The 24,604-nt window shown below is 29.0% G+C and overlaps 1 protein-coding gene and 1 non-coding gene across 3 annotated transcripts; both read right to left on the minus strand.

The window, feature by feature from the left end:
• Positions 1-1,402: 1,402 nt before the first annotated feature.
• On the minus strand, positions 1,403-5,244 carry LOC114163398 (calmodulin-binding protein 60 E-like). 2 transcript variants are annotated; one of them, XM_028047711.1, is made up of 7 exons: positions 4,863-5,244; positions 4,359-4,434; positions 3,990-4,048; positions 3,346-3,839; positions 2,983-3,143; positions 2,693-2,896; positions 1,403-2,598 (listed from the first exon to the last, which is right to left on the minus strand). In XM_028047711.1, the coding sequence occupies exons 1-7, from the start codon at positions 4,979-4,981 to the stop codon at positions 1,894-1,896; spliced, it is 1,818 nt and encodes a 605-aa protein (XP_027903512.1). In that variant the 5' UTR covers positions 4,982-5,244; the 3' UTR covers positions 1,403-1,893. The 2 variants fall into 2 exon arrangements, with proteins under 2 accessions (XP_027903512.1, XP_027903514.1); XM_028047713.1 differs by lacking the exons at positions 3,990-4,048; positions 4,863-5,244 and having other exon boundaries at positions 1,416-2,598; positions 4,359-4,380.
• An 8,797-nt stretch (positions 5,245-14,041) lies between these two features.
• Positions 14,042-14,114, minus strand: TRNAA-UGC. The gene has a single exon. It is a non-coding gene; the product is annotated as a tRNA-Ala (tRNA).
• Positions 14,115-24,604: the final 10,490 nt, after the last annotated feature.

Consider the following 24,604-nt stretch of genomic DNA (forward strand, 5'->3'; position numbering starts at 1 on the left):
CGATCAAATTTGGATTAGGGCCAACTCGAAAAAATTTCGGTTGGGATCGACTTGACTGGATTTGGCAGAATTTCTGGCACGGCCGATTTAACCTAATATGACCAAATTTTGGCCAAACCTGACTAGACCAAATATGGCAAATTTGCGTCAGGGGCTACTCGACCAAATTTTTGTCACGACTAATTTCGTTGAATACAACCAAATATCAATTTCGGGGCTGACTCGACCAAATATGGCCAAATTTAGGTCAAGACCGACTTGGCTAAATTTTGGTCGGGGCCAATGTGATTGAATTTCGACTGAGGTCGACACAACTAAATATGGCCAAATTTCAGTCTCAACTGACTTGGCCGAATACAGCCAAATTTTGTCTAGGGTTAACTCAACTGAATATAGCCAAATTTGGGCTAGTTTCGACTTGGCCAAATTTCAGTCAGGGCCTACTCGACTAACTTTGGCCAAATTTCAATGAAAGCCTACTCGACTGAATACTACTAAATTCCAGTTGCAAGTCGGCTATACCAAAATGGCCAAATTTCGTTCCGATTGAAAAATTTAGATTGAAAATTTGGAATGAATTTTTCGGATTATCCATATTTGAAATCTGGATTTAGAGAATAGATATCAAATTCATAAAATATGTAAAATGTAGATCAAATTGAAATCTAAATCCAATAAAATGAATTTTAAGTGGATTGGATCAAGAAAATTGTATTTTTTGCCTACATTCTTAGAAGATAAAAAGTGATGCCGGTAAATGAAAACAAATATATAGAAAAAAAATGAAAATATATACAAAATACAAAATACACACACACACACATACACACACACACACACATATATATATATATATATATATATATATATTATTAATATTTTTTATTTTTTTATTTTTATTTTTTATTGTAATAAAATACACATTTTATTTTCAATTATGTTAAAAACATAATTGAAAATAATAATATAATATAATTGATTATATTTTCAATTATGTAATTTAAATATTACCAAAATATTTATAACATAAATTATGATAAAAGATATAAATGTTATGTAACTTTTTTTTTCTTTACTTTTTTTCACATTTAAGTGAAAAATTAGATCGGTCTTATCATCTTACTTTTATTACTATTATATTTATATGGTTTCTCATATTTTCCATTCCTTTTCATGGTTCGTGTCCACGCATGAAGCAATGAAGTAAAGACGCACAAATTACAGAGGGTACAAGTAACATTATAATTTGCACAAATATCTAACTATATTCAAATATTTTGATCATTTGTGCACTTATTTTGGTCAAACTTATTTTCCTTTAACAAGATTCTTAATAGTGTACCACTCTTTATAAAGATTAAAAGATGATTTTTGAAGTAAAATAATGTCTTGCAAACATAAATTGTCAAATATTCTTCAGTAGAATTCATTTTATTACATTTGGTAAGTGCTCACAAACAAGTCATGGTACAATATCAGAAAATAATGAAAAAACAAGAACCATTAGATACAGACTCTTGATCAGTTAATGAAAAAGTAAGGAACGAAAATGAATTCATAACTAAATTACACAATAAAAATAGAAAAACAAACAAAATGCCACAATAAGAGAGCCTGTTACATGACAGTGCTGCCTGATATCTATAATAATCTCACAAGCTGTATGGTCTGTTACGGCTGAAGCAAGTCTTAGGTTGCGTTTTCCAATTATTTGTTACTGCTATTCAAACCTTGAATGCCACATCTGTACAACTTATTTAACCTTTTTTATTTGTTTTCTCAAATTGTTCTATGCATTGTAATTTGTCACATTCCAAAAGCAATATCAGCTAGCAATTGTCTGTCAGATAGAAATGAAATGAGTTAAAAATGTTGCAGTTTGAAGCATATAACTCAATTCAGTTCAGTGAGTTGTGCTCTCCTTTCTGCAGCTTTTTTTCTGATAAAAATGCCCCACCTTAAAGCAGCTTTGAGCTTAAGCCACCCCACTACAGCTTTCCCTGAAGGCTTTCCCTGATCCTCACCGAATGAATGATACATCTGAGGCTCATACTGAAGGCTATAGGTGTAACAACCCTCATTAGAATGACCACCATTGATTGTCTTAAGTAACCTCTGCATATCATCACTCTCCAACATCTCTGAACTCCTCAGACGGAGTTCTTCTGCCACAATGTCTTCCAACCCTTGTCCACTTCTTGGTCGGGACCAATCTCCAGCGAAATAAGCACCACCATTGTCATGATTTTCACCTGTTATGTAGTTCATGCTGCCATTCAATGATATCTGAGAGTCAGTTAAAGATGTGCCTACCATCTGATTGTCAGATCTCCCGAATAGATAGTCTGCCAAACCGGGACTTGCTGAGTAGTTATTTGTTATCTGCGAGTGTTGGTTTGGTTCAGAGGAGACATATGAGACCTTGTTCTTTGCTGAGGAATACTGCTGCTCTGGGAAACTGTTATGGTTCATTATCTGAGTGGCTAAAGCTCTTGATCCCTTTTTTGAATTAGTGAGCGAATTTAAAACTTTTCCATCATATTCTACAACTTGCTCCCAATTGTCATATGCTTTCTTCACCAGGGAATCCACAGACATCTGTAAATCAAACTCTGAATGAATGAGCTGATGTAGTTACAAGACATGTCAATCACATACTAGAAATTGTGTTTTCAGTTAACGAAAAATTAACCTTCTGATTTGGAGTGAGTGATTCCAAAGAGAAGAATTGGCCATCTGCAATGAGGCCTCTCAGCTGGTATATATGGTCGAATACAATGCCAGCGGCATTGGTTTCGTCGGTGTAGTAAACAAAGAGCTTGCCACCCAAGACACATGTCTTGGCATGCTCCACAGTACTCTCCCACATTCTGTTGGACATTCCACTACCGAGTATCTGCAACAAAGATGGAAAATAGTGAAGTTTGTAGAAATGAGTACTTGGAAATTTTGGACAAGAGAACAATGATATTGAGTTCTTACACTTCTTAACTTCTGTGGCTCGCGGACAAGAAGTCGTAGGAAATCTTCTACAGTTACTATTTTTGCTTGAATCAACTTTTTGTGAAGTGCCCCATCCTTAGCTATCCGATCCAATCTCCAAACTTCATCATTCAAAGCAGGTGGATAATGTTTCTTGTATACTGCAAGTTGAAGAAAACAATTTGTTTAGTTGCCTTAAAAAACTATGCAAGGAAACAAACAACCTATACAGAGACAAATTTTATATGTTCATTATGTATTTAGCTGGATACAGAAGGTTAACATTCATGAACATGTTATCTGGCTAAAATATCAAAGTTTGAATAGTCATAAGCAAAAAACATGAACTAGTAGAAAACTCACGTTCTCCTCTGTGATCTTTAACTGCAAAGGCTTCAGTCTTTCCCTCACGAATACGAATCTCCTCGCAATAACCAGGAGCAACCTTAACACCAAGCCGGAATTTTCTGCTTCTTATCCAGCTAGAATTGTCAGTGAAAGTAAGATCACCTAAGGTTCCTACCCCTTCCTTCAGAGTAACCTGCAAATCTCCAGTTAGAAGTGGCCTTTTCCCATCACGCTCCTTTACTTCATGCCCTTCAAAGTGCTCTTTTGTCCAATCATCATCCACTTCCTCATTGAAGTCACCTTCAAGTACCACCACATTCAATTTCGCAACAGATTCTGGTCCAACATGAACCACACTGCCACTGTTGGGATCCATTAACACAACATGGATTGCAGATCCTTGCTCTCCCTCAACCTTTCCCCCAGTGAACAAATGAGGCGGCATTTTTGTTCTGAACTGAAGCTGCAGATTCTTCGGCACTGGTCCTTCTAATCTCGGTGGCTGAGATCTGACAATCACAACGTAATTGATTAAATCATGGATAAGGTATGGTATTTTTCAATTCAATATCAGTCATCAGCTATCAGTATCCTGCTAAACAGACACTTATAACTGGAAATCAAGACTTTCCAAGATCCAATTTGACAGGGAAACACACCTTTCAGCCAATTTATCATGGCCCAATTTTGCCAAAGCACGCTCCACTTCTTCACTGACCTACAAGGTCATGGTGTTTGAAGGATTAACATATTAACCTTATAACACATTTATATATCTTGGTTAATAGGATCTTTACTAATTCAGGTACATATCATGATATCTTTTTCTTTTCTTTTTCACGCAAGAAAATCTAAATCAAAGGCTGCAACTAAATTACATATCACACACTAGTTTAACGTCGCTTCTTCATTGAAGAAGTGCTCAAGGGTCCACTATTGTACAGAAAAGTGCTTCATCATTGCAGGTAAAAAGAAAGAAACGTTAAAATTGTGCTGTATGTAATATAAGGAAAGCAAAAGTAACTCACAATTTTTCTGAGAAGAGGTTCCAAAGATGAGCATAGTCTCTGCAGACTGTCCACCTTTAATGCTTCCACAATCACACTAAACACGATTCGAGTAATATATTGGTGTGAGTGTCACTTAATTTGTATTTAAAGGCAGAAAAAGTAACTACCAACTAGCGTACGGCAAATCGAAGATAACCAACATTGAGAAACAGATTGGGAAATTCATCAAATTAGTCGAAACACTAAAATGCTACATCCAATGTCATCTTCACTTCCAATAAAAGTTCGATATTCCTCTCAAAGTCTCAATGACAAATCTTACATTAATTAGTTTCGCAATTAAGAGGCGCAAAACATTAATCTGGGAACTGATATCATGATATCGAAGATCTAGTAATAATCTTAACGATACCACCCAAATGGAAATCAATTCAAACAAGAAACAGGAGTTTGAAGCAAAATAACCTAATTAAAAGAATGCAACTGATGATGAGCGATGAAATATTAGTAAACTGAATATACCTGGCTAAACCGGGTAGTTTTGGTTTCTTTGGATGTGTAAGACGGTGCTGTGAATCGTCATCCTCATCAACTAGCTCGTGCCCTCTTTTCTCCACTCTGTTGTTCTTGGAACTTTCCATTTCTAGAAACTTATCCAATACCAATGATATCTCTAGACACTATCTAAATTTAGAAACCTGGTCTTTTCTTAGGGATCCGTAGGACAGGTGCACCCAAGAACCTTCCCAGAAGAAGTGGAGAGAAAAAATCTTGGAACCAAAACAAAAACTAAAACTTGAGTTCACAAAGACATAGGAAGAAGAGGATGTTTATTTTTTTTTGTTTGACATCTGAGGATCTAAGATTACGACAAGTAAAATGTGAAGACTGTAGCATAGATCTACATTAATTTACACTTAATTTATGTTGAATAAAAAAGTATAAAGGTTCCTTAGATTAGAATATATAATTGATATTATTGATGATCACAGCTGTATTGGATGTGTGCATGAACATTGGAAAATGAAAATGAAACCGCGTTTTTTGTGTCTCATTTGTCTTTGACTTTGCAATGGGTGTCGGTGATAAGACAGAATCAGCCCTTTGTGTGTATCTCAATTACATTTTTCTATTGGCTAGCCCTCCATAAATACTAGTCATGTTTTGTCAGCAGAAACACTTGAATACGTTATGCTGATCTTCGAAGATTTTGGAGTGTTAAATTTTTTAGTAAATTGTTATATTAAAAATGTAATTATTTTATTATACTAAAAGTAAAATATATCAATAAATTAATATTTATCTTTTTTTATATATATACAAATATTTTGGATACCAAATATATAAAATATACTAAAATTAAAAAACATTTTTATTTATAATTCTATTTTATAGATAAAGGTCTTTTATACAACACTAATGTCGTGTTTTTCTAAAAGGAAGGATTTAAGGAAGAAGATTAGATGAATTTGGTTGGATATGAGTTGAGATGTCTCTTGTTTTTCTAAGGGATTTGGAGGTGATGACAAAGTGAATTTGCGAGTAAAATTTATAAAAATTTGTAGGAAAGTTGATTGATGTGACAGATTAAAAAAATTAATAGATTAAAATATAAGATTATCAAATTGTTCTTAACGATAAAATTAAAATAAAGTGATATTATGAGTTAGAAATATTTTAATAAAATTATTTTTCAATAATAGTTAAAAAAATTATTAATCAAAATAAAAAGAAGGAAATATATTTGACATAAAAAATTAAATATTTTAATTTTAAACACTAAAAATGAAAAAAAAATAAAAATATTGGAATCGGTTCCAACCACAACAAAACTGATTCTATCTCTCTTCAACCACAATAGAATCTGTTCCCAAAAAACAAATTTGATTCCCCCAAAGCATTATGTCCATGGTGGCTGCATCATGCGTGATAATATGAAAATAAAGCAAGGCTACTTGTGTAAAATGACTTTGTCCACTCTGAAAGCTCTTTAACCTAGTGGTATCTCCTTAAGACATTAATCCTGCAATTATGTGTTTCACATTGCTTCCAACTCGGTCCAAAAGAACACATCTCACATCACAAATCAGTGCCTGATAATCTCTTTAAATAGTAAATGAATGCAAAAGTACACAGTCTAAGCTCCGCCTTTGGTGATATAGATGTGATGGAGTTATGCATAGTATATTTAAATTATAATATATACATGGTACAAATATCATTTTACGATATTAACATAAATTTAAAGTGACTTTTACAATATGATATTAAAGTATATAAATAGTCTATTTTATCGAGTTTGTGGACCTATTGTTTCACCTATTACGGGACTCTGTTTTTTTAATGTTCTTTGCATGAGGGGTTGTATTGAAGATTCCACTAGAGATATGATCAAATTATAATATATATATATATATATATATATATATATATATATATATATATATAGGTAAATTTAAACCTTACTAAGCTATTTTTGCACTATAAGATTTAGGATAATGATATTTTGACCCGCTTTTAACCCACCCTTTAATTATCTGTTTTAATTTTTTTTAGTAACGTGATGTGATGATCTAAGAGTGATTGAAGTGGTAGGTTAAAAGTAGGTCAAAATATCATTATCCATAAAGTTTATTGACCTTATCATATCATCTACAATCACCCTCTATTATTGTTGTTCGAAAGAAAAGTCTAATATTCATGATTTTTATTAAGTGTTAAAAACAACAAAGCATAAAAGATGTTCATGCTTCATTTGTAAGATGCAAGTGTTTGTTCAAGTGTTTTGTTTATTAGACAATAGTCTTGTATTTTTGTCTAATAAGCATCGTGATGCTTAGATGATATGTGCATAGACTAAAACTAACATAGTATTTCATGAATATCCATATGTTTCTTACGTCTAACCAAGAAGATTCAAAAAAGCTTACATCACATCAATGATCTCTTGGAACCTAAGTTAAAGTTGTTTTGCTTTAGCAACTCCCAAGTGAATTCTTTATCAATCTAGAGAAGTCTATTTGCTTCGTATAACTCTACGTTTTTAACAATTTCAAGTAAAAACACTATGTTGTAAAGGCAAATTGTCTAAGGAGAGATAAGTACATCCAACTATCAGGACAATGCCAATTATTGAATTTGGTATGTTGACTATTGCCAACAGAAAAATGAAGAATTTTACAATTCACTGTAGAACGAATTTGCAACCCTAGAAAGAGAAGACAATATTTATGTATGTTAACAAACCCATATTGGTATAAAAAAATAAAATGCAGTGAACACTCTTGTGAAAAAAAAGATTTACTTAAAAACCATAAATAATAGGACTTCACAAAGAGAATATCATTTAATGTATGCATGGAGCACATTTACTACATCTTCCGCGTTCAAAAGCATTAGATGCAAGGAAGAGAGTGTGAAATTGCTTAGCGACTTATATAAAGCCTTTCACCAAGAAGAAAAGTAAAGAAGTTAAATTTGTAAAAATTATAAAATGCTATCAAAATCTTTTTGAGACCTAAAATAGCTTTTTAAGAACATTGTTATGTTTGTTTAACAAACTAGAAGAGAGTGTTCAATCTTGTAAATGTCGAAAGATGCAACCCTTATCTATTGAGAAACCTTGTGATCTTTTGATTACAACTTTAAACAATTTTTTTCTTATTTAGGAGTAACTTTTTATTAAAGAATAATCAAGTTTTAGCTAAAAGTGACTAGTTGTTAAAAAATACTTGACAAGTTGGCCAAAAGTGGTTACGTTGCAAAAGAATACTCATACAAGTTAGTTAAGGGTGGCTACAAGACAAAAGAATACTCATATGTATCTTGTAATGGTAGTCTACATAATGGACCCCAATTAGTTGATTGAGAATGGGAAGTAATTTGTGCTATTAGATGAACCAATATAAAACATCTTGAGTCGCTTCACTAACTTAAGAAGGAGAAGTTTTTGAACTCAGTTTGTGAACATCTTTGTTAGTTCGTCTAAATAATACGAACTTGTCATTCGATTGCACATTTTTCAGATGATACTTGTAAAAATCCATAAAAGAACAAATTTAACACTCTTTTCTTGTGTTTTACCCGAATTTCATAGTTGGTATTAGAGTTCAACCTCTCTAAGGTTGAACACCTTACTACATCTAGAGGAAAAGATCCAATATGGAAAGTATGGAACCATATCTCAACGTTGAATAAGTTTCCCTCTTCAGTCCTCCTATATTCTTAGGAGAATAATTTCCTTATTAGAATGAAAGAATGGAGATGTACATAAAGCCCATGCATTATCAGTTATGGCAAATCATCACTCGTGGTAGATCTCATCCCCTGAAGAGGACTATGAAGAGGAAGAGTTCAACCAGATACAATAGAACAATAAAACAATGTCAACTTTTATTTGTGACTTATCCAAAAATGAGTATGAAAAGATTTGCAATTTGAAGACCAATAAAAATATATAGGACTCTCTGATCATCAACTATTAGAGTAATAATGATGTGCAACTTTGAAAAGTTACCATCTTCACATGTTAAGATAAGTTTGCACAATTTTCAAAATTGTTAGTGAAATGGACCTTTATTGATATAAAACAATCCTTTCCAATTGAAGAAGATATAGAAATGATATATACTTGTGAAATCTTGTCAATATTCTCGCTTAGACCTTTATGTGCCCTAAGCTGAAGAAGAACATTGTTTATGTTCATTTTAGCAAATTAGAAGAGTGTATAACCCTTGTATTTGTTGAAAGATGTTATCTTTGTCCAGTAAGGAAATCTTATAATCCTTTAGATCCTTTTCTTTATAAAACTCTTTTATCTAAGAGTGGTTGCATTCTAAATAATATTAAAATCTTAGTTAAGAATGGTTGTTTCTCAAATAAAGTTTGAGTTGTTTAGCCATGAGTGACGGTTAGTCAATAGTTATTGAGTGTTCAAACAATGCTTGAATTATCTAACAATAAATGATTAAGTTCCGAATAATATTGTGTTAGAACTTCACATTGTTAGCATGATGGTGATCATAGACTAAATTTTAGAAAATCTAATTCAAATTCAGTCCAAATCTAAATATTTAGATCATATTTTGAATACAAATTTATTTTTTATAAAAGCAATTAATATTTGGATTAGCTTTTACCCGAATCCATTTAAAAAAAAATTCTGAATTGGAAATCCATACTTTCTAAAATAATTTAGATTTCTTATAAATCTAATTTTAAACTTAAATCTATATATATTTTTAAATACAATAAGTATTTCATCTAATACATAAATATATAAATATATGTAAAAAAGTTAAATAACATGTAAAATATAAAAAAATATAATAATATTATAATTTAATAATATCAAAGATTAAAGATAAGACATTGTCCCCACCATTTACACGTAAAAACTAGTAATAACATGTGATTAAAGTCCCTCAGTGAAGCAACACATCATTCATTAATGAATTGATTGCAGGCTGTATAAAATCCAAGACGCAAATGCATCTGAGCATCAAACTGTGAAATGAGTGCCTTTGACTTATATGGGACAACACAATAGTTGCCTTGTAGACGAGTCTTTTTCTTTTTGACAAAAAAAGATATGTTATGATTAGAGTTCAGAACAAAGATAAAACATTAGTGTCGCATTATTGCTACCTTGGTACCAAGGAGACTTCGTTGACTCGGTGCAGCAGTTTTGGTTCCTGTTACCTCAGTGTTACAGAGTTAGATTGTCTTCAACAAAAATTTACAGAAATGTGAGAATGTGGAAAAAAGAAATAGAAAAGTAAAGAAATAAGAAGGGGAACACAATTGAACTTTCAAAGGATAAGTGCAAAGAGAGTTCATCACTTGAAAAAGCTTTTCTGGATAAGAATCACAACCATAATAAAACTTACTCTTAAAATTGTCTCACAAGTGTGATTTTAATCGATCTTCAAAAATAATTTTTACAAGAGGCTTAAAACTTATTTTTTACAAGGAATGTTCAACCCGGGAGCATGAAGAGTTCCAATCATCCGTCCTAAAGAAAGAAATATAAAGTGTGAACATAAGACTAATTAAAATAATGATCACACTTCACTAATTTCAAAATTAAATTAGTACATGAATGGTTCATTGATTTTAGGTGAAATAAATGGACACCTTTTTCATTTGAAGAGAACTCCATACAAGTAGTTACATGAGTCATAAGTAGAGATGTGAAAATGAGTTTCAAGTTAACTCGACTTATCACGGGTTCGAGTCAGGTTAGACTAAGAAAAATTCAATTTTTTTAAAAGTGGGTTGAACTCAACTAGGTTTACTTAACCCACGAGTTCGAGCTGGGTTGAGGGTGGTGAGTTGATTCACTTAACCCACCAACATTTTTTATAATGTTTTTTTATATTTTTTATAATAATTATTTACTACTTCTAATTATATAGGTTCACAATTTCATATTTTTAAATGTTAGAATATTGCTCAATAATATTTGAATAATTTTAATGTTTAATTAATTTGATTATCAAGTTATATACGTTGATACTTTCATCTTTAACTATAATCTTTATAGTAAATTACTCAGGCAACCGTCTTATAAACAAATTTTTCTAAATTAGTATCACAAAGATGTGTAGTTTTTTTATTTATATTTTATTGAAAAGCATGACAGAAAATGTGTAATATTAGTTATGTTTTCTCGAACTATATGGACAATTTCTTGGAAATAATTCTTCATATATTGGTGGTGAGCATGAAAACATTGGTTCTTGATTTTATTGTGATTATCATCTTATGGATTGTTTAAAAAATTATTTAAATATTTGAATACTTAAAAATAAATACATAAATATTTTTTTTATATGGGTTGGCGCCAACCCACTTAACCCACCAATTCGTGGTGAGTTGAGCTGGGTTGCAAAATTTCTAGTTTACCATAAAGTGAGTCGGGTTGGATTCACTCATTCTCCTTCTTCTCTTTCTTCTTCTCTTTCTTCTCCTTTTTCTTCTTTAACTCGACTCGTGGTGAGCCAATTCAATTTATGTGAGCCAGAATAGCTCACTTTGACATGTGTAATCATATGAGTGTCTCGTAAAGGAGGAAGAGATACTTGAATTAACTATAACCTTCACATATACATATACTTTAGAAATGACATGTAAAAGATAGAAATCATTTTTGTGTCTTCTAACCGTACAAAATTTCATCCAAACATATGGAAGGTACATGTCAAATAGTTACAATCATCACATTCACGTACTTAAAAATAATTTATAAAAATAACCAAAGAATATATATATATATATATATATGTATATACTTAAAAGTGACATATAAAAGTAACTACTTATAATACACATATGCTTCTTTTTATATCTAACCAATATCTAAAATTTACAAATTATCTTGCTTTTCTTTATGTCTTCAAACTTCTTTTAACTTTTCTTTTTTACATCTTCCTTTAAATATTTTTATTCTTTTCTTTATCTTTGTTGTATTTATTTTTTTAATATTCATTTTCTCCTATATTCCTCTTAAATCTTACATAGTAAGTATATAATTGATTTGATTACTGATCCAAAGGCTAAAAATTAAAATCAGTGGTTGATCCAGAAACCAAAATTATTGACTAATTTAAAAACTGATACTAATAGCTAATTAAATGATAATTTCAGTTACTAATTATAATAATGAATTTGATGACTTATTTTTTATTACTAAAATTTCGGTAGAAAAAAAAATCATCATGGATAGAGACAACAGTTTTCCGTTACTAAATTTAATCATTATTTATCATTTTCCAGTTATTGATTAAGGTTTGTAGCATTATCAGTGTTGTTTGGTTTTCTTCATTTTTTAAAGAAAGTGACTGTATAGAAGAATTTGTTAGTAATATAGATACAGATAGTAGCGCACCATCCTTTTAGGATATGTTAGTAAAAGCTACTATTATTAATTTTGTAGTTTATTATTCTCAATCTTTTACTCCATACCCAACAATAGCTATAATCATTTCGCTATTTTTTTCCTTTTTAGTATTTGATTTCGATCACAGTGTTATTAATATAACACTTATTCAATTTCCATTGGTGATGGATGTCCTAATTCTCATTTTAAATTCAATATATGGAACTATTGATCTTCTATACAAATTTCTAGAAGTAGATGAGACAATTCTAGTTTTTTTGAGTTATTTTATTTAAAGTGTGTTTGTTTTAGAAGATGGATTTGGAAAAGTGTATTTAAATGAATTTGAGAATAAATAAAAATAAGAGAATTAAGAAAAAGAATAATAAGAAATGAAGATATTTAAGATGAAAGTTTATGAAAATTAATAAATGATGTGTTGCATTTAATAAATTAAAATTTATTATAAATTTTTAATCTATGAAAATATCATATTTTAATGCATAAATATTGTTTTATTTAACTAATATTGATTTCCTTCTAAATCTTTGCTTTCAAAACAAAAAAGAAAATGAATATACAAGTTTTGGCTTGATTGTTGTGTAAATTTTCATTGCTTTATGTGCTTTTGCACATTGAATCTTCACATTTCTTCTCAAATCAAACAAATCCTTAAAGTGATTCTGCTAAAGGTTTTATTAGTATTTTTTTTCCCATTTATTATTTAAACATGTTATGTTAATTTTGGTCAACTAATCTTTTTTTCTTTTCTAGGAATGAATTGTTATCTCTTCCTATTTTTACATCTGTTTATTCCTGAGAATTTAAAAGATTTCAGAGATTCCAAAAATTTAAAATATTTCAATAACGATTTTCTAACTTTTTGGGTATTTGAATTTTTTTCTTTATTGTATTTTGAATTGTTAACTATGAAGTAGTTTACTAGTATAATTAAGTTGAAAGTAAATATTTTTGTATATTTTTATTTTTTTTTTCTAATGCCTTTTGTCATTTTAAAATGGAGTTAATTCACTGTTTTCCAAATTGGAAAATTTTACTTCTTCTAAAAGAGGTTAGAGGTTTTCCATATTTTCTAAATCCATTTAATCGTATGTACATACCAGGTAATTAAAATAAGGGGTGTTTTTAAAGTAATTATAATTATTTGAGAAAGCCAGTTTCTTTTCAATGGAGCAAAAGATGCTTCTGTTGCTCCTGAATAAGATTTAATAATATTTTCTAATTCAACTATATTAGGAATTATTATATATATACAATCAAATGGAGGAAGGTGAGTACATTTATAAACATATTAATAAATTCAACTATCTTATTCTTAATCTAAAAAGTATTTATGTTAACGTGGATGACAAGGACTGAATTATTCCTTTCGTTAGTTCTTTGCTAAGAACTCAAAAAAACATACAAATTGTAGATATAGTAATTTTGGGTAGAAATTCATTATCTATGAAAGAAGTAAAAGTGACCTTTAAATAAAAGTCTTGAGAACTGAAAATACAAAGTATTAACTCATGTGAAGGTTTAATGGTGAGAGAAATATAGAGGAGAGGAAGAAAAGTTTTGAAATGTTTCAGTTTGAGATTCATAACTAATTAAATTTTATTTGAGATTCAATTTTGTTTTAAGTTCTGGGATATCATTGACGATATTTAGTAGTATCATAGAAATAAACTACAGTGTTATAAAATATTAATTATTGAACGAAAATTTTCATATGATTTAATTTAGGGGTTGAGAGCTGTGAAACGAAAAGTTCACTTAAATTACTATAAACATTCAAGCAACAGCAAAAAAACTCTTTTGGAGATGTAGGGGATCGAACCCTGTACCTCCCGCATGCAAAGCGGGCGCTCTACCATTTGAGCTACATCCCCGATTTGAAATAATGATTTACAAAATATAATTTCACAAAAGCTACGTGTTTTAAGAGTTTAATAAAATAATTAGTATCAAATATTATCTAATCTAAAAGCTATCAAAAATTGCTTTATTCAAATTTAATCAGACAACATTTATTAAGTAGTTTTTCGTTATATTCAATAATCATTTTGTTTGATTTTTATTTTACCATAAAATGTTAAAGATAATGACAAGCCCATAAGAATATAATTCATGTTAATGTATAGATGCGAATTGGGTTGTAAATTTAATCATTATTACGTCAAAAAGAATTTATGTTGATTAAAGAAGAAGAAGAATATTTTATTCTTACTCTTAAAGACCAAAAAAAGTTTTGATATGATAATAAATGAAGAAAAATTTAAGATTTAACGATGATAATGATTTATGGAATTAGTCGAAGAGGTAAAGGGATTTATGAGAATCGTTGAAAAGTTAAAAAATGTTTGAATTCAAAAGTTGATATATTTAGTTGTTGAAGTCATGTAATATATGTATTTAATAGTAAAAATATAATGTCACATGTGAAAAGGTAGAACCTAAGCATCACTGTAATGAGAAGCTTTTGAGAGTTTTATTTTTGTAATTTTTGTAATAAACATTAGAATAATCTGTTATTCTTAATGATAATTAATTATTTCAATGAAAAATTATTTATGAAAAAATTTTTATGAAATAATCAATTATTTTTAGTAATAATTAATTATCTAAGGAAAATTTTGTTTTCTATAATATTACAAGAATAATTAATTATTGCTTATAACAATTGATTATTCTAAACATTTTTTAGATTAATTTTTTATTTTCTTAACCTAATTTCAAATTTATAACAATCGATTATTCTAAACATTTTTAATGTGATTTTTTATTTTCTTAATCCAATTTCGAATTGGAGTTCTATAAATGAAATAGTAGGTTATCATTCAAGATACACAAAACTTTGGGAGACAAAAACTTGTTGAGGTTATCATTGAATATATGCACGGATTGATTTTCTATAGAAATTTTTAGAAGTAGAATGATACCATTCTGATCTTTCTATTTTGAGTTATTTTATTTAAAGTGTCTTAGGGTGTGTTTATTTTGGGGATGAATTTGGGGGAGTGTATTTCAATAAATTTGAGAGAAAATGGAGATGAGAGTGAGATTGATTAGATTAAGGAAAAAATTGTGAAAAAAAAGAAGAAGATATTTGAAATGAAAGTTAAAAAATGATGTGATGTATTTGATAAATTAAAAAAGTATTATAAACTTTTAATGCATATAAATATTATATTTTAATACATAAATATTGTTTTATTTAATTAATATCGGTTTCCTTTCAAATTTTTGCTGCATAAAAAGGAAAGTGAAATGCTAGTTTTACTTTGATTGTTCAATTTTTTGTTGCATAACAAGGAAAGTGAATATGCAAGTTTTACTTTGATTGTTGGGTAAATTCCCATTGATTTATGTGCTTTCTTTGTGCACACCAAATCTTTTGGCATTTTCGTCACTCAAATCAAAGAAACCTTTAGTTTGTGTTTGAATAAAACATTTCAACAATTATAAAAAATTAAAATTTACTGTATTTGAATTTTTTATAATTAAATTTTTTTATTTTCTAAATAATTTGTTTGAATTGAAATATTTTACATTTCAGTTTCTTGTTTGTGTAAAATAATTGAATTTTCCATACCTGATAAAATTTTATTTTAACAATATTTATTTTAATATATATATATATATATATAATAGAAATTAAATTTAAAAAATTTATTTGTCAACTTAAACTATTTAAATTCGGTCACAAAAGGTCGATTTGGCCAAATTTAGGTTGAGGTCAATTCGATCGAATTCAACTGGGTCGACTTAGCCAAATTTGTCTAAGGTCGACTCGACCAAATTTGTCCAGGGTCGATAAGGCCAAATTTGGTTGGGTCGCCTCGACCAAATTTGTCCAAAATTATGATGGATCTATCTCGATTGAATTTCATCAAATTTCGACTAGGGCCAACTCTGCCACATTCAACCAATTTTGGTTGGGGACGACTCAATCGAATTCGACCTATTTTCTGCCAGAGTCAACTCAGTCGAATTTAGGTCGATGTCGACTCGACCAAATTTCGATTCGGGCTAACTCAACTAAATTTTGCTAAATTTCAACTAGGGTTAATTCAATCGAATTTTGGATGGCACTATTTGGGACGAATTTTGGTCAAGGTTAACTCGACCAAATTCGGCCAAATTTTGACTGGTGTCCACTCAACCAAATTTGGCAGAATTTCAGGTAGGGCTGTCTCGACCAAATTTGTCTGAATTTCTCTTTGGGCCGACTAGGTTAAATTTGGCCAAAATTTTTATTGAGGCTGATTCAATGGAATACGACCAAGGTTGAATCTGAAGAATTCGACCACAATTCGGCCAGGGTTAACTTGACCCAATTTTGAACATGTCCAACTTAGCGAAATTCGACCAAGTCCAACTTTGGTTGCATTCGACCAAATTTTTGTTAGAGCTGACTTTGTCAAATTTGGATGAATATCATCCAAGGTCAACTCAACCGAATGCAGCCCAATTTTGGACGAGACCGACTTGAATTTCAGTTGGATCAACTAGGCCAAATTTGACTGAATGTGATCGAGTCAGCCCTAGTCAAATTTCGGTCGAGTAGGCCCCAACCGAATAGGTCAAGTCAGCCCTAACCAAAATGTGGTCATAACCAAATTTGAATCGAGTTGGCTCCAGTCAAATTCGATGGAGTTAGTCCTAGTCAAATATTTAGGTCAAACTCAGCTGAGTCGACCCTAACCAAAATTTGGCGAAATTCAGTCGAGTCAGATCGAACCAAATTTCGCCCAAGTCGGGACTAATTGAAAATTGACTGAATTTGGTCGAGTCAATCCTGGTCGATTGTTGGTTGAGTCGACCTTGACCTTTTTTTTATCTTAACCAAGGTGAAATTTCACAACTTGTGAAATTTCAATTTCATTCTTTTTGTAATAAAATTCAAATTATATTATTTTAGCTGTTTGAAATACATCCTTATTAGAAATCTTCAATTTCAATTTATTTTTAATTTTTTCATCCAAACATATTATTTTATTTTAAAAAAATTTAAATCTCCAAATAAATCGAAGAACTAGTGATTTTACTAAAGATTTTATTAGTATTTTTTTCATTTATTATTTAAACATATTATGTTAATTTTTGTCAACTCATCTTTTTTTTTTCCTAGAAATGAATTGTTATTTCCTCCTATTTTTAAATCTCTTAATTCCGAGAATTTAAAAGATTTCAGTAACGATTTTCAAACTTTTTGATATTTGAAATTTCTTCTTGATTGTATTTTGAACTGTTAATTATGAAGAAGTTTAGTAGTATAATTATGTTGAAAGTAAATATTTTTTTACATTTTATATATTTATTTTTCTAATGACTTTTGTCATTTTAGAATGTAGTTAATTCACTATTTTCCAAATTGGAAAATTTTACTTCTTTCAAGAGAGGCTAGAGGTTTTCCTTATTTTCGTAATCCATTTAATTGTATCACAACTAAAAAAATTCATATTTTCTATCAATTTTATTTTGAATTTTTTTTCAATTTTTGTTGTGAAAAGTTTTTGCAAAAAATTGCTTTGCAAAATATTTTGTATAAAACACTTTTCGCAATAAATTTTGTAAGAAATATTTGCGAATTTTATAATTTTGTAGGAAATAATTACCCAAGAGAAAATTACATACCAATTAAAATTCTTAGAAAAAATGGTAGAATTTTTTTTTCTTGCAAATATTTTTAACAAATTTCAACAAAAAAATCCCAGAAGAATTCTAATAGTGTATGTACAGACCATGTAATTAAAAATAAGGAAAGTTTTTAAAGTAATTATAATTTTTTGTAATAGTTTTCTCTAAATTATCTTAGTTTTTTCTTAGATAAAGATTTGAGAAAGTCACTTTCTTTTCAATGGGCAAAAGATGCTTCTGATGCTCTTGAATAAGATTTAATAATATTATCTAGTTCAACTATATTAGGATTTTATGGTTATGAGGTGTCTTCTACACTAGTACAGATTTTGCTTTTTACCTCGTCTTATATGTCTCAGTTGGTCAGGAACCGAAACATATAATGGCGCGGTGGCATTTTTGCAATTCCAGGCAACTTTTATGCCTCGGTTCAACGAAAACCCGAAGCAAAAGAAGGTTATATGCTTCGGTTCAAAAAAATCGGTGCCAAAAGAGAGTTATATGCTTCGGTTCCATAGACCCGAAGCCAAAAATGTGGCTGGATATTTCAAAAATGCCACTAGCCATTACATCTTTGGCCTCGGGTGTCACTGAACTGGGGCCAAATAAGGCTATATGCCTCGGTTATTAATTGAACCGAGGCCATATAGTTTAATTAGGGTTCAAAATTGGCGAACCCCTCTTCTTCCCTACGCTGCATTTCTCCTCTTTCTCTCTCTCTCTCTCTCTCTCTCTCTCTCTCTATATATATATATATATATATATATATATATATATATAATATATATATATATATATATCTACAACCTGCTGCTTCAGCCACCCACCACCACCACGCGAAGCTCTGCAACCACGTTGTGCTGCCACTGCGCTGCTCTGGCCATCGTCTCCGCGAGCCATCGCCAGTGGCTCTAGCGAACCGGGAAGCTTGCAAGGTCGTGACTGGGAAGCTTGGTTGAGTGAAGCAGTTAACGATGGATGAGTTTGAAACGTCAGTGGGGAAATTGCGCGTGGTTAACGAGTACATGCGACGCGGTACGAGGAATGAGAGTTTGTCGCGGAAGCTGACTTCGAGTTCGTACATTTCGAGGAGTTTAAGGATGAGCAAGAGAAGAGGGGTTGCGTTTCTGAAGAACATAAAGGGTGTGGCGAGTGGGTTCATTGGGGAGAGAGAGGCTACGACGGCTAACGCAGCGGCCGCCGCCACGGCAGCGGCGGAGAAGGGTCAGTGGGTGCGAGTGCGGCAGAGCGGGAAGTCGCACAAGGAGGTGTCGGCATTGCATCTGTGTCAGGAGCTTTAGGGGCACGAGGGGTCGATTTGGACGATAAGGTTCAATTTGGATGGGAGGTTTCTGGCGAGTGTGGGTGAGGACAGTAGCACAGAAGGTGGACTATGCATACAACTTCTTTGAGAAGAAAATCCCAGTGGATGCAGTTTTTCAGAAAGATGAGATGATTGATATCATTGGTGTGACTAAGGGTAAGGGTTATGAAGGTGTTGTGACTCGTTGGGGTGTTACTCGACTCCCTCGCAAGACTCACAGAGGTCTGAGGAAGGTTACTTGTATTGGTGCCTGGCACCCTGCCCGTGTTTCTTTCACTGTTGCTAGGGCTGGTCAAAATGGTTATCATCATCGAACTGAGTTGGGGGTTGAAGATGTGACTATATGGCTTCGGTTCTTACCATAACTGAGGCCAAAGGCTCTGCAAAATTTTTAATTAAAAAAAAATATTGTAAATCTATGGCTCTGGTCCCTCTGCAATCGAAGCAGAAAAGTGTTTTTATGGCCTCGGGTGATAACTGAAGTCAAAAGACACCCATTTTGACCTCTCCCAATATGCTCGGTTCTAAAACCGAGGCAGAATGACGAAAATAACCGGTTTAATGGTTTTAATGGTTTTGGAATAAACACATTTACCTTTTTGGATTTATTAATAAAATGGTAGTTTTGTCCCTGTGAGATATCAACAAGGCTTATGTGGCTAATTAAGTTTTCATCACTCAATTATTAATTTTATAAATTATATTTATGGGATGATTGAGAATTTCATTCACTTATCATTTATGTATCTGCATAATACATTGAATATATTATGAAGATGTCTATTGAATAATTAGGATAATTGTTTATATATTTCGGTCCAATGTATAAAGTAGTTTTAAATAATATTAGTATTTCATCTTATATCTGTTTAGGTCTATAATCTTTTAAACAATAATAAATAAATAAAAATTGTGTATATATATTTGTCTCAACAATTTTGTTTTGTTATTTTAATTAATTTTTTTTCAGGAAATAATATACTTTTAGTCTCTGAAATTTAATTTTAATCTGAAAATATCCCTGAATTGAGTACTGTTTGATCTCTACACCTTTTAAAATTATTGTTTTTTGACGTCAAAAGTAATAAATGACATGCAACGTGTTATTTTTTTATAAAATAAAAAACTAACTTGAACTAGTCAACACTTTTCACGATTAATTAAAAAAATAAAAAAATTAAAATATTCATGTCACCCTAACCCACTCTTTTTTTTAATTTAATTTATAATATATAATAATATATTATCAATATATATATTAATAATAATAATATCATGTAATTATTAATAGTATTATTATTATATACTGTAATATAATAATAATAATATATCATTATTAATATTAGTATTATTATACCAATAATAATATTAATAATATTATCTAATAATAAAAATATTATCATTAATATTAATAATTACATATCAATAATATTATTATATTATTAATAACATTAATATTATTATTATTATATAATCTAATTAATTACAAATATTACTAATACAAATAATAATTAATAATAATATTATTAATATTAATAATACCAGTATTAATAATTATATATCAATAATATTATTATAATTATTAATAAAATTAATATTATTATTATATAATCTTATTAATTACTAATATTACTAATATTAATAATAATTAATAATCAATAATAGTATTAATAATATATAATAATATTATCAATTATTATTAATATTATTGCTGATAAATTAATATTATTATTATATAATTACTAACAATATATTAATACCATTGGTATTATATAATTAGTATAAATATTAGTATTTTTATTATATATTATTAATAATAATATTGTTGTTATTTTTTTTAATATTAGAAATATTAATAATTAATAAGATTATAAAATAATAATATTAATATTAATATTTTTATAATTTATTATTTATTATTATAGTAATAAAACTAATATATAATTATTATTAATACTATTAATAATAAATAATAATAATAATAATAATAATATATAGTAATATTTTAATTTTTTAAAATTTTTATAAATAATTGTGAAAAGCTATACCGATGTTAGTTTTTTATTTTATAACAAAGTTAAATAATGCGTAGCACGTTTATTGCTATTTTTAATATTGTCTAAAAATAAGGATAAAAAATAATAATTTTGAAAGTGCATGGAGCAAATAGTAACCAAATTTCATTTACGGATCATTTCTAAATTAAGGTCAAATTTCAAATACTAAGAACATTTTTTCTTTATTTTGGTATTTCATGCATAGTAAAATACAGAAAGGAGAAAGAAGAATAAGAAAAGAGGAAAGAGACACCAAGATTGTGATATTATATCATAAATAGAGGAAATGGACCGAAAGAGAGTCAAATAGAGAAAGAAAATAGGCAAAAGACAGTCCCATCACAGTCTCAATAGGTTTTAGTCCCTAAGATTTTCTCTTAATTTCGAAATGGTTCCCATATGAAACTTAATCACTCTTTAATTCTTACACTTTCAAAATTCTTATTTTTTGTCCATATTTATTTAAAATCGTTAAAAATAACAAAAGGAGTATCATGTATTATTTAATTTGTTTTATAAAATAAAAAATTAGCGTTGACTAGATCAACGTTTTACACAATTAATTAAAAAAAATTAAAAAATTAAAATATTACTCTCGGCTTACCATACGTTTTCTTTTAATTTCATTTATAATATATAATAATATATAATTAATATATAATAATAATATATTATTATTATTATTAATATAATGGTAATTAATATATAATTAATTATATATTAATAATAATATATTATTATTTATTAGTAATTATTATTATATAATATATAATACTTCTAATATATAATTAATATTAATATTATTAATAACTAAAAATAATTATATATTGATATATCAGTAATAATATTAATAATAATTAATAATATTATATAATAATACTATTAATAATTATATATCAGTAATATTATTATTATTAATATTATATAATTTTATTAATTACCCAAAATTGCTAATGTTAATAACAATTAATAATAAATAATAATATTAATAATTATTATTAATATTATTACTAATATATTAATATTATTAACTATTATGGATATTATTACTGATATATTAAAATTATTGTTATTATATAATAATTATTTTTATTATTATGTATTATTAATAATATTATTTATTATTAATACTAATAATATTAGTAATTAATAAGATTATATAATAATAATAATATTATTATTATTATTATTTATTATTATGATAATATACATTTATTATTATTATTATTATTATTATTATTATTAATAATATAGAATAATAATAATAATAGTATATAATAATATTTTAACTTTTTTAATTTTCTTTAAGTTAATTGTAAAAAGTGTTAGTTAGGACGACGCTAATTTTTTATTACATGAAAAAATTAAGTAATACAAAGTATGTTGTCTGTTATGTTTAACCGTTCAAAAATAAGGGCAAAAAACAATTTTGAGAGTGTAAGAATCAAATAATGATAAAGTTTCGACCAAAGACTATCTCCAAAATAAGATCAAATTTTAGGGACTAAAAACATTTTTTTAACTTTATTTTTTTATTCCACGCATAATAGAATACTAAAAGGAGAATAAGAAGAGAGGAGAGAGACACAAAGATTGTGGTTTCACATCGTAAACAGAGGAAATGGATCAAAAGATAGTCACCCAGAGGAAATGGACCGAAAGAGAGTCACATCACTGTCTCAATATGTTCTTAGTCCCTAAAGTTTTTCCTTAATTTGGAAATGGTCCTTAGTTAAAATTTGGTCATTGTTTGATCCTTGCACTTACAAAATTATCGCTTTTTTTTTTCTGGATGGCGTTAAAAATAACAAACGATGTGTCATGTGTTATTTAATTTGTTTTATAAATTAAAAAACTAACTTTGACTAGACCAACGCTTTTCACAATTAATTAAAAAAAATTAAACGTTAAAATATTAGAGTATATAATAATTTAATATAATTTATAACTATTATATATTATTCATTGTTATAATAATAATACTAATATATAATAATAATTATTAATAATAATATATAATAATACATACTAATATTTTAACTTTTTAATTTATTTTAATTAATCGTAAAAAAAACGTCGTCTTAGCTGACATTATTTTTTATTCAATATAAAAAATTAAATAACACGTAACACGTCTTTTGCTATTTTTAGCTCTGTTCAGAAATAAAGATAAAAAATAATAATTTTGAAAGTGTAGTGATCAAACACTTAGTGACCAATTTTTGACCATTGACAATTTTTAAATTAATGCCAGATACTAAAAACATATTTTTCCTTTTTTTCAAGGCTGAATAAAGGACATCTTTTATAACAGAATTCATTATGTTTTTATCCTTAAACCATAACATAATTTTGGTTTTCGTTTCTATCTCAAACTTTGATCATGTTAGGTCCTCATACTCAAGAAATGCATCAATATAGTTTTCCTTGTCCAAAAGTGTAACTGTTTTTTGGCGTGACAAACAGGAATCACACTGAACCTTGTAAGATGTTGGTAGGAGGGAGAAACTTGTAGACTATATCTAATGTGATTTGTCATGTATCGCATAAAGTCAACGTGTCGTTGGATAAAAAAAGACTGCATACATATATGTCTTTCTTAAGGAAAATGAATTTTTAACAACTTTCTCTTACAGCATGAGGTGACATCTTCTAAGTGGCTTTCTATTTTTTTTTTCATTTTTTTCATTTCTCTATATTTCAAAACCACTTAGCAAATGTCACTTAGGTTGTAAGAGAAAGTTGTGAAAATTTAATTGTCCAAATATCATTGTCTATTTCTTAACTATAGAAATCTAACAAGATTAAAGTTTGAGAAAGGGACTAAAAACTAAAATCATGTTATAGTTTAAAACTAAAAACATAATTAACCCTTATTTATTTTGTATACGATATTTGGTATGTTAAAATTAGATTAGGATGAGCTGACATACATAAGGCTCTAAGGGTGTATTCTTATTAACGCAATGTTCGTTTCAGGGAATGGTACTGTTTAAAGGTATTTGAGAGAGCGAATTTTCATGTATGAGCGTGTTCGTTTCCAATGATTTTCGCGGATATGGGAGAGTGTTTTTGGGAGATGGATGAATTCATCCATCCCCTCAAAACAACGATGATATTGCAGTGGAGTTAGGCATATCACGAAAATGCCCTTGTTGAGTCCATGGAGGGAGAAGAAGATGAGTTGGTTGAGCGTGGTAGACGAGGAAGAGGATGAAGGGGTGGGTTGTGGTTGCACGGAGGTGGTGGCTGTAATTGTGCTAGGTGGCGTGGTGGTGATATGCATCGGTGCTGCAAGTGTGCAAGTGTGTGTTGTGTGGATGGCACCGGTTACGTAACCGGTGCCTTAACATTGAAG

The sequence above is a fragment of the Vigna unguiculata genome, chromosome 9, assembly GCF_004118075.2.
Source record: "Vigna unguiculata cultivar IT97K-499-35 chromosome 9, ASM411807v1, whole genome shotgun sequence".
Taxonomy (NCBI): domain Eukaryota; kingdom Viridiplantae; phylum Streptophyta; class Magnoliopsida; order Fabales; family Fabaceae; genus Vigna; species Vigna unguiculata.